Source organism: Desmodus rotundus, chromosome 3, assembly GCF_022682495.2.
Source record: "Desmodus rotundus isolate HL8 chromosome 3, HLdesRot8A.1, whole genome shotgun sequence".
Classification (NCBI taxonomy): domain Eukaryota; kingdom Metazoa; phylum Chordata; class Mammalia; order Chiroptera; family Phyllostomidae; genus Desmodus; species Desmodus rotundus.
In genome coordinates this window covers 130,424,371-130,434,332 of record NC_071389.1, presented here as the reverse complement: position 1 = coordinate 130,434,332, position 9,962 = coordinate 130,424,371, and the positions used below count along the sequence as shown (strand labels likewise).

At 38.2% G+C, this 9,962-nt stretch overlaps 1 protein-coding gene across 7 annotated transcripts in view; it reads left to right on the top strand.

The window, feature by feature from the left end:
- The first annotated feature begins 731 nt into the window (after positions 1 to 731).
- The window catches only part of PPP1R12A (protein phosphatase 1 regulatory subunit 12A), a 134,827-nt gene continuing 125,596 nt past the window's right edge, over positions 732 to 9,962 (top strand). For 6 of the 7 annotated variants that reach the window (XM_024579730.3, XM_024579727.3, XM_045187340.2 and 3 more), the window contains exon 1: positions 733 to 1,229. In XM_024579730.3, the coding sequence (XP_024435498.2) occupies positions 993 to 1,229 (237 nt within the window). In that variant the 5' untranslated portion in view covers positions 733 to 992. Of the gene's footprint in view, positions 1,230 to 9,962 lie in introns of all 7 variants that reach the window. The other variant, XM_024579731.4, reaches the window with a different exon arrangement.

Below are 9,962 nucleotides of genomic sequence, written 5' to 3'. Positions count from 1 at the left end.
TAGAAAGCAATAGAGCAGGAACAGAAATCCCTTAAAAGGTCAGGACTAGTAACAGGGCTGAGCTAAGCTCACGGGTATTACCAGACAGGCTTAAAGCACTGAAGGGGAAGAAAAGAGGACCCAAAAATACGCGTGAGAAAAAACCAAAATATAGCTTTTTAAAAATAGCCTAATAGGAAAGACGTTCCTATAGCGGACGTTGGCATTTACCGCAGGTCAACGCTTGTCACCAGGCGGTCAGCTTAGCTGAAATCTGGCTACCGCCAAATCCCTCGGCTATTGCACCCCACTTTTAAAAGGTTCTTATCAATACTGACATGCCCAAGTTCATCCGAATTCCTTAGAAAGAGAAACGATAAGCGCTTAATTCACAACATGTTCTCCACTCCAAATAATGCAGCCAGTAGGAAAATCCGCCCTGAGCAAACGACTGGGCAAAGCTGTGACAACCTCGGAAGCAGGACTGCCTCGTAGAGCCGCCGTACAGCGCGACTGTTCGCCTCCGGTACCTCTGGAACCCTCAGCCCGGCAGGACAACCGTCCTTCCCTGTCTCCGCCCTTTCAGGTTGGTCCCAGCCCCCGCAGCCCGGGCCGGCTGGACCACACCCGCTTCCCTCCGGTGGCCTGTCCGCCCCCGCCACAGTTCGCGGGAGCGTTCTTCCTGGGGCGGGCGCGGGCTTAGTGCGCATGCGCACTGCCGAGGGGCGCCTCCCTGCCCGGATCTCGCGAAGTTACGTTAGATTGGCCGCCGGTGACGGGTGGCCGGCCGGGGGCGGGAGGGCTTCTGTGGTAGAAAGGGAGGTCCGCTCGGCCGTGCGCGCCGCCCCAGTGCTCTGTGGGATACTGGAAGTCTCGAGCGTCTCCTCCCGGTTCCCAGCCCTCCTCTGGCCCGCACTCACAGAAGCAGGCACACACCCCCTGCCTCCCCTCTCTTCCCTCTCCGCCTCCCCCTTCCCCCCTCGCGATAAGAAGACCCGGCGGCAGGAGAGGGGATGAAGATGGCGGACGCGAAGCAGAAGCGGAACGAGCAGCTGAAGCGCTGGATCGGCTCCGAGACCGACCTCGAGCCTCCTGTGGTGAAGCGCCAGAAGACCAAGGTGAAGTTCGACGATGGCGCCGTCTTCCTCGCTGCTTGTTCCAGCGGCGACACGGACGAGGTCCTCAAGCTGCTGCATCGCGGCGCCGACATCAATTACGCCAATGTGGACGGACTCACTGCCCTGCACCAGGTCTGTGAGCCCCGCCGCCTGCTCTCTGACCCTGCGGGTCTTCTTCGGCTTCCCGCCGGGCCCTCTCCATTGCTCTGGGCCTCCTGATGCTGGGGGCGGCTTCCCGTTGATGGAGGGAGGGAGGGAGAGAAGTGGTGGAGTGAGGGCGCTGGGTTTGAGGCCCCTTTCAGACCAGTTGGTGGTGGAGTTGGGAACTGGCCGATTTCCGGGGCAGAGGGGGAAAGGGACTGTGGTCGGCTTGGGGCCCCAGGGCCATAAGTGGACGTGTGTCTGGGATTTGGGGTCGAGACCGGGGAGATGTAGTGCGGTTGTGCCTGGGCGGTCCCGATGTCAGTGATATACTTGGAGGACGGGACACGCTTAAAACGACCAGCAAGGGCCATTAGGGACATTTGGGCAGTCGGACGTGTTTGGCTTATAAGGGCATTGGATTTGTTGTAGTTCGTAGGACTTGATTACAAATGATGATGATGGTGATAGTAATGAAGGGCCGTAGCCTAGTCCCCTGAGCGGACGATTTCCTGTTTTCTCCTTTATTACACTTGGTCACTGGGGAGGGGAAAACGGGGTGCAATTAGCTGATCTGCACCGGCTGAAAGGGAGGGGATGGGGTCAGGAAGCGTTACAAGGGCTTGCCCACCGCCGGGCCCGAACGTCTTGAATGAAGAGTTTGCCGCAGAATCAGAGATCCTTGAGCCAGGTCCTGGGGTTTATGCACTGGGGTTAGAAAGAGAAGAATAAACGCCGGGCAGTCTTTTCAAAGCCAGTTAGTTATCAGGCTCTGATATTTCTTTTGGGGGTGGGATAAAAGAGGGCTGGTCACAAACTTTTCTCAAAATGGATGCTTTGTGCATGTTAAAGTTTTATAGTAGTCTGATTGGGATCTCTCAATGTTAGCCAAATAAGGAGAAACTATTGGCAATCCAGAGATAATGTTCCTTTGCCTTTAACAGGCCAAAAGCAACACAACCACGTAGAGTTGTGCATAAAAAGCAATTTTTAGTGATGGTAATAGGTGAGAAGACACGCTTTTTTCTTTTTCTTAGTGGGCAACTTGGAATTACTAGAAAACGAATTTACAGCAAAGTTTCCCCGTACATTAAAAAGACTTGTACTATCTCAAAGTCGCCTTAGTTATATGTAATACTGTAACAGAAACTTGTTTGGGAGGTTAAGGCTTTATATTTTATTGCATATTACTTTGCTACCTTTGTAAGAGAGGTGTGTGGTGGCATTTTTCTATTTACTTCTTGTTTAATGAATGACGATCGCTTTAAGTTTTAATTGAACTCTCATATCAAACTTGGCTTATGGCCTTTGTATACAAAGTTGACTGGCTGGACTGAAATGACTGACAAATTGCAGGACAAATCTGGAATTAAAAATGTGGCACCCAGTAAAAATATACCGTAGTATTTAGATCTTTCTCTCTTTCATTAGTTCAGAGTCTGTAATGTATATGGAGCTTTTTATTTGGCTGAGGTTTATTTTAAGGCATTGCATAACTCTAAATTCTAAAAACATTGTGTTAAGAGTGAAAATAAGTTTGGCATTAAAAATTACAATGTAATGTATAACAGGAATCTTTTCAAATTAGTATGAAATTGATCCTGGAAGACAGTTATTGTGTGCCTGAGGTCAGGATACAATTGGATGATGGTTCACATCAATGTTTTATTAAAATTGTCAAATAGAAATGTAAAGTTATTACTGTTGTGGAGAAATCCAATTTGTTGGAGGAAAATTTCCAATACTTAATATGATTGGCTTAGGTAAGCAGAGAAAAAACATGTATCAGGCTTCTTAAAGGTTTTTTTTATAAATTTCCTCTCAATTTGGACATGTTGCAAGAATTATCAGACTTATCAGTGTCTTCCTGAACAACTGAATTCATCAGCTAGTTTGGCATTATATAGGTGCAGTCTTTATTGGGTATTTTATTTTAGTTGACAAGTGCTTAAGCAGAAGTTCCAAGTTTATGCATAATTATTTGCATAACATTTTCTTTGTAATTTATCCACATAATCTTTAAATCAGTGAAGCCAATGTGTTTTAAATTCAAGCATTGAAATTTTTATGTTTTCTCCACTCTCATTTCTCCTTTATTAACTCTTGTATTTTTTCCCCATTGTGATTCTGAGCACAAGTAGTTTGCCTGGGTCAAATTCAGGACAACAGATAGTGAAAGGTGATAAATAAAACTTTTAAAATTAAGAGAATCGTAAGAAAGTGTTAAGCTTTTAAGGAATCTCTTGAATGCTGCTTGTTTTAAATACTTAAATTATAAAACCTAAAGTTGATCCACTGATTTAATAGTCCTTGAATTTTTTCTTTTTTATTTAGCCTCTTGAAAAATCATAGAATACTTAAAATGTTTTTATTAGATTAATTATTGGTTAGTCTTTTGGAATGCTCATTTACTTTCTTGGTTCTGATCAAGTGTCCTAAATTTTACTGTCAAGAGAAAAGTGTTAAGGACATCACAACATACAAATACACTTCTTAATCTAACATTTTACTTCCATTTTTTAATATAAGCAGCTTGTGTTTTAAAAGTTTCTTTATTAACTGGTTAAATGTGCCCTCATTAGAAGTTACAAAAGATAATAAATTTTAGCTATTTTTATTTAGAAATATGTCATGCATGAAGGAAAAAAAGCAGTGTTTCTTTCAAATTTTCTACCTTGGGCTATAAAATAGCCCTTTCCACCGCTTCTGCATAGCTAGAAAACTGTGTGGAAATTATGATATAAACATCTGATTTTCTAGAACTGAGGTGTAGAGTAGATTTTCATTTCTACTATCATCTCTGATTTTATAGCTACCTGGTAGAGTTTTATACTTATGTGATCTTTATTTCAGTTTACGTTTTAAAGATTTTAGGAGAGTAATATTAGAGTTTTCATAAGAATGCTTTATTGCTGATTCTAATACTGGTGGGCATAAAATGCAGGACTTAGATTTCTTGCAATAGTTTTTAGTTTAGCCTTTTGTTTTCTACCTTAAAATCTTATCTACTTCCTCTGTGCCAGTGACTTCTAAAAGTCAATTTCCAGTTCTGACATTTCTACAGAGCTCCAGTCCCTCTTTTCCATTTTTCTACTGATGATGAAGTATTGATTTAAAGTGGAATATTTGTTATTCAAATATATTATGATTTTATATTTAAAAATATGTCTTTAAGTTATAATACAGTAAATAGAGGTCCATCCTTTTTTCTGTAGAATAGCAATTACTGTACTGTATTTATATTTACCTTAGTCATTTCTTCAAAAGACCTTATTCAAATATGGATTTTCATAATTATAATTCAGTTTACAGTCTACTCTTATCACTTCAACCTGAAACGAAACTTATCTTTCTTCACCAAAGCTTTCTCATTGATGCCTGTTTCTGTTAATGATAACATTAATCTCTAGATAATTTGCATTTTAATTGTTTCCTCATCCCCTTGTCTGCATATATTCAGTCATTATTCAAACTTGCCTTTGCATTGGTTCTTTTCCTTGTCACTCTATCAGCCTACTTCATACCTTTATTATTTCATCCCTAGAGTACAGTAGTAGCTAATTACTTTCCCCACCTCTTCTCTCCCTCGTCCAATCCATCATTCATATTTCTGGCATTCCTATTACTATCTGATTAATCTTTATATTCAGTAATTTCCATTTGAATCTTTCTATTTATTGATTTCAGAATGAGAGAGGAAGGAAGAGAGAGACACACACACACAGAGACAGAGACGTGAATTTGTTTTTCCACTTTTTTATGCATTCAGTGGTTGATTCTAGTATGTCTCCTGACTGGGGACCTGACTGTAACCTTGGCTTACTGAGTCAGCACTCTAACCAACTGAGCTACCTGCTTAGGGCCCTGATTAATCTTTTTCTTTTTTTAAGATTATATTTATTTACTTTTAGAGAAAGGGGAAGGAAGGGAGAAAGAAAGGGAGAGAAACATCGATAGGTTGTCTCTTGCATGCCCCCAATCAGGGACGTAGCCTGCAACGTCCCTGACATGTGCCCTAACAAGAATTGAACCAGTAACCTTTTGGTTTGTGGGACGACGGTCAACCCTCTGAGCCTTGCCAGTTAGGACTGCCCTCATTAATTGTTTAACAATACCACCTTGTGTCACTCCTCTCCTCAAATTCAGATTTAAAGTGTTTCGTTTTTAGCTTATACCTGATACATCTCCATTATGTAATAACTCTTCCTTTTTACTTTTTTGTTTCCATGCCAGTGAAATGATCATGCTTTTCCTGCCACTAGCATGTCCTCCCTCTCCTTCTTTGCCCATCAGAGTCCTAGTCATCTTCAGTGTTCAACATAATTGCCAGCCAGAAGGGATCTTTCTGTCTTTTGAATTCGTGTAATACTATGGCACTGGAGAGACACTCTTCCAGTGTGCTCAGTGTACCTTACATTTTGCCTCTCTGTTGCTATTAAATTACTGAATAGTGTTTGTAAGTTTGTCTTTCCTGGATGACCCTTAAGGACCCAATCTTCCATATTTTGTATTTCCAGAGCCTGACACATAGTAGGTGCTCATTAAAGATTTATTGCATTGTATATTTTGCCTTGTATCATACATAATAGTTATTTGTATGTTATGAGATAACTCTTTAAAACCTGCACATTCAGATACTTAGAGAATTATTCATGTACATAGTGGAACTTATATGTAAAATGAAAACATTGTTGTGGAACTTTTGTTCAGATTTTTTGTTATCTTAAGATTGAAAAAATTCTTACTATTAACCTCCTTCCTATTAAAAAAAATCCTTAATAAAAAAAAAATCCTTGTTTAAGTGATAGAAGAATATTCAGTTGAGTCATTAATTAACATGCTGCATTCTTTATGAGAGGCTGAACCTAGGTCCTGTAGAGGAATACAAAGTGGAGTTAGAGCCATGTTGTTGTATGCAGTTATAATTTTAAAATTACTAAAGTTATAATTCTCAGTACAAACTTGCAGATAAGTTTAGTATAAATCCTTTTGCCCTTAAAAATACAAATTCTATCAGTTTCTAAGGCAGCCATTTGAAGCTTCTTTGTAAAAATACGTGGTTCCCGTCTTGTCAGTAAAAGGAATAGTTTTGTGCGGTCTTTTCTAAGTGCTTCATCTTTTCAGACAATCTGTTTTCACTGAATTGTAATCTGAAATATAACTCTCTTTTTAAAAGTATTCTAATAGGGCTACTTAAAGTGTGTGTCAGCCAGAAGGAAAAAAGACTAGACACAGCTGATTTTGAGTCTCTTGTTAGGCAGTTGTATAATTGGTATATATGAGACATCTATTTAAAATTGAATGTAGAGTTTATGATTGTTTACCCTTTTTTTGTTTTTTGGTGAGGGATGTTAATTTAAGACCTTGGAAGAATTTATTGGATCACTTATAAATAATGTTAAAATGTGTGATTAAAAGAATTATTTTCTCCACATAATTTTCATGTCAGAAAGCTGTAACACTTTAAGACGATGGCTCTTAAATTTTTTTACTGAAACCCATTTTTTTAAGAAAACCCCACCTAAACAAATAAATAAAACTTATAACCCCATACTGGCCTCTCACTTCCTGCAAATAAATGCACAACACTAGCCATATATGGGTTGTGCTGGTAGGGCATCAGTGCTCACACTGTTGCTGTTATAATGCCTTCTCTGCAGTTGCTGCCATTGTGCTTCCTGGCAGCACATTTGTGGTCTGACTTTGAAGTGTCACAACCAAGACCATCTTTCATATGCTTCAGCTACAGTGTGATTGCAAGCTGTGACTGAGCATTTTCTAGTATAGCCAAGTGGAAGCACTAGATGCAATAGAGAAATTTTTTTCATCATCCATTTGTTAACCATATTTTACAAAATACTGTTCACATAAGAAGAGTATCTGCTTTAAAAGAATCTAGTTAGATGGTATTTTCTCTTTTACTGATTCTAGGGAGAGGGGAAGGAAGGGAGAGAGAGAGAGAGAGAGAGAGAGAGAGAGAGAGAGAGAGAGAGAGAGACAGAGACATTGATTGGTTGCCTCCTGCACACACCCTGACTGGAGACCAAACCCGAAACCCAGGCATGTGTTCTGACAGGGAATCGAACCTGTGACCTTTTGGTTTGCAGGATGTTGCCCAACCAACTGAACCAAACCAGCCTATACTAATTAGATGATTTTTAATATATAACTATTTAAGGAGATATAAAACATTGTTTTTGTTACTACTGTAACATGTTACTTCTTGACACTTCCCAAAGTTGCTATTTTTATTTCATCTCTGCCTGCAAAAAAAATCCATTTTTACCCCACTTTTCTTTTGAAAATTTGTGAGGCTCAACAGTTATGTTGAAAACATGGAGTACTGGCATTTTCGTATACATCTTTGAAAAGTTGAAAACCTCCAACAGTCATTTTGTGTTTATTCTAAGTTAGGGTTAAATATCTACTAGTCATGACTTACCACAGTGTTTTATTGAGGAGTAGAACTGGCTGGTAAACATTTGCTGAGGATTTGTTATATGTGAAACACTATGGTAGGTACATTTGCAACCAGTATCTCATTTAACTCTCAGAATGTCCCCTTTTTCTTGATCAAGGCTACTAAGATAATAAAGAGCAGAGCTGGATTCTAACTCAAGACTATCTGGTTCCAAAAGCTCAAACTTCACACTATGCTAGATGTCTTCTTCTAAGTCTGAAGAGGAAAGTACATATTCTTAAATCTTTAAGCTGTTAAGGTTAATTTTTGGTACTTGGAGGTTCCCCCCATTAGTCAGCAAAATATCAAACAAAGCACACACATATATGTAATTTTTTTCTTCATCTACTCTTGTTTTAGCTGACCAACACTTTTAAGAATTTTCTATAGTGATTGAAATACAGTAATACTGTATCTAAATTAATCTCAGGACTGCCAATACTGTGTTTAGCCATTATATGCAGAATATTGAATCAAGTGCTTTGGGAAGCTTAAAGGGGAGTAACAATAGCAAGACAAACTTTTTATTTTTATTTTTTAGGACATAGAGTTTAATCTTTAAATATCTTCATTTTCCTTTGCTGTAATAACTATTACTTTCGGTGTTTTTATATATTCACTTATAGTAAATGTTTTATACATACATTTTAACTCTTAATGATGAGATAAATTTTAGGTAAATTCATTTAACTGGTAGTAAAAAAGAGAGAGAAAGAAAAGTAAACTCCAGCGAGTCACTACCATTTAGCTTAATCTCCTGTAATTTACCTTCTGTGCAGTGATTATTGGTATTTATCATTAGAACTTGAGAAATTACATGAAATGCTAACAAAGTTACTTGAGTTAACTCCTGAATTAGTAAAACAAATTTTTAATATTGTTTGATTTTAATTGGAGGCCTTTTTTAATAGGAATATCCAAGTTATAAGAATATTCCATTCCTTAAAACATTTTGCAAGCTTTAGCTAAATTATATTTCAGGTTTTAACTTGCAAAAAGCAGTAGAATTTTTCCCTTATATCTAATAAGTGAAAGTGCCATTTGAAATGTGATTTGCTTGTTGCCCATCATATCATTGATTCCCAGAATTTTGCCTTACATGGACCAGTAACATGTTTTTAAATTTTTTGATGACTAAAAGAAAAGAGCTTAATTTCCATTTTGCCATGTTTGGGCATTAAAAACAAGCAACCTGCTCACCTTCTATCCTCATCATTTCATAAAGAAAAAGAATATTTTAACAACGAGAATAGGATGTAGGATATGAATATGTTCAAATAAAGGACAGTGGGGTACATACACCAGGCTTGCTGTATAGACAGCAGGTGTTCTTGATGCTCTTTTATGCAAGTAGAGAAAATAATTAAGTGAACAGATTTCATAACTTTATTCCTTGTGTCCTCCTTTTAGGTGGGATATGATGGAGTGTAGGTGGTGTGGCAGGCTAGATAATCAGGGTGCAAACTTTTGGCCCTGATCACCCAATAATGAGCAAAAAAGAATTCCTGAACAGATTCAGGATATCAGTGAAAGCTTGCTTTAGGAACCACTGGTTTCATACTTACATTTCCATATGCCTTTGCACATTTAATCTTCCTCTGGAATGTACTTCCCGGCTTATTTATATTCGGGCACAGCTCAAAGCACAAAGTGTGGTCTTGCTTGACCACTGGGGCACAAAGTGATTCTCTAATGTGCCATTTAAACCCTAAGTTTGACACTTACACACTACCTGCTATCATTAGTATATCTTATCTCCTGACAAAATAGTGAATTCCTTCAAGTAGGGTCTTTGATTCATTTTTCTTTAAATTCTTTTGATAACTGCATTTTTTAAGCAGGTGCTTAAGTAAATGTTTGTTGACTTTAAAAATTTAACACAATGTAGACTAATCTTGTGAAGAGCTGAGTTTATATTGTGTAAAACAAAATGATGACAGTTTGGGTAAATATAACAGAGCTAACAAACATTAAAAATATTTTAATATAAAAGTGTATACCAATAATTTCCTTTTAGAATACTTATAATGCAAAGGTAACCTGTTACACTCAATTTGGCAAGTCTTTAAATTTATTTTTGAAATGGAATATATTCCTGATTACTGATACAAGTAGAATTTTGCTCAATTTATGTAACATTTTAAAATGAATTTCTTTAAACAAATCATTGGGAGTTTGTTTAGAAAAGGAATCCTTAGAATAGTGGCTTTAGAAACTAATTCATATGTTCTAAATATTTTCATTACTTTTTTTTAAATAACATT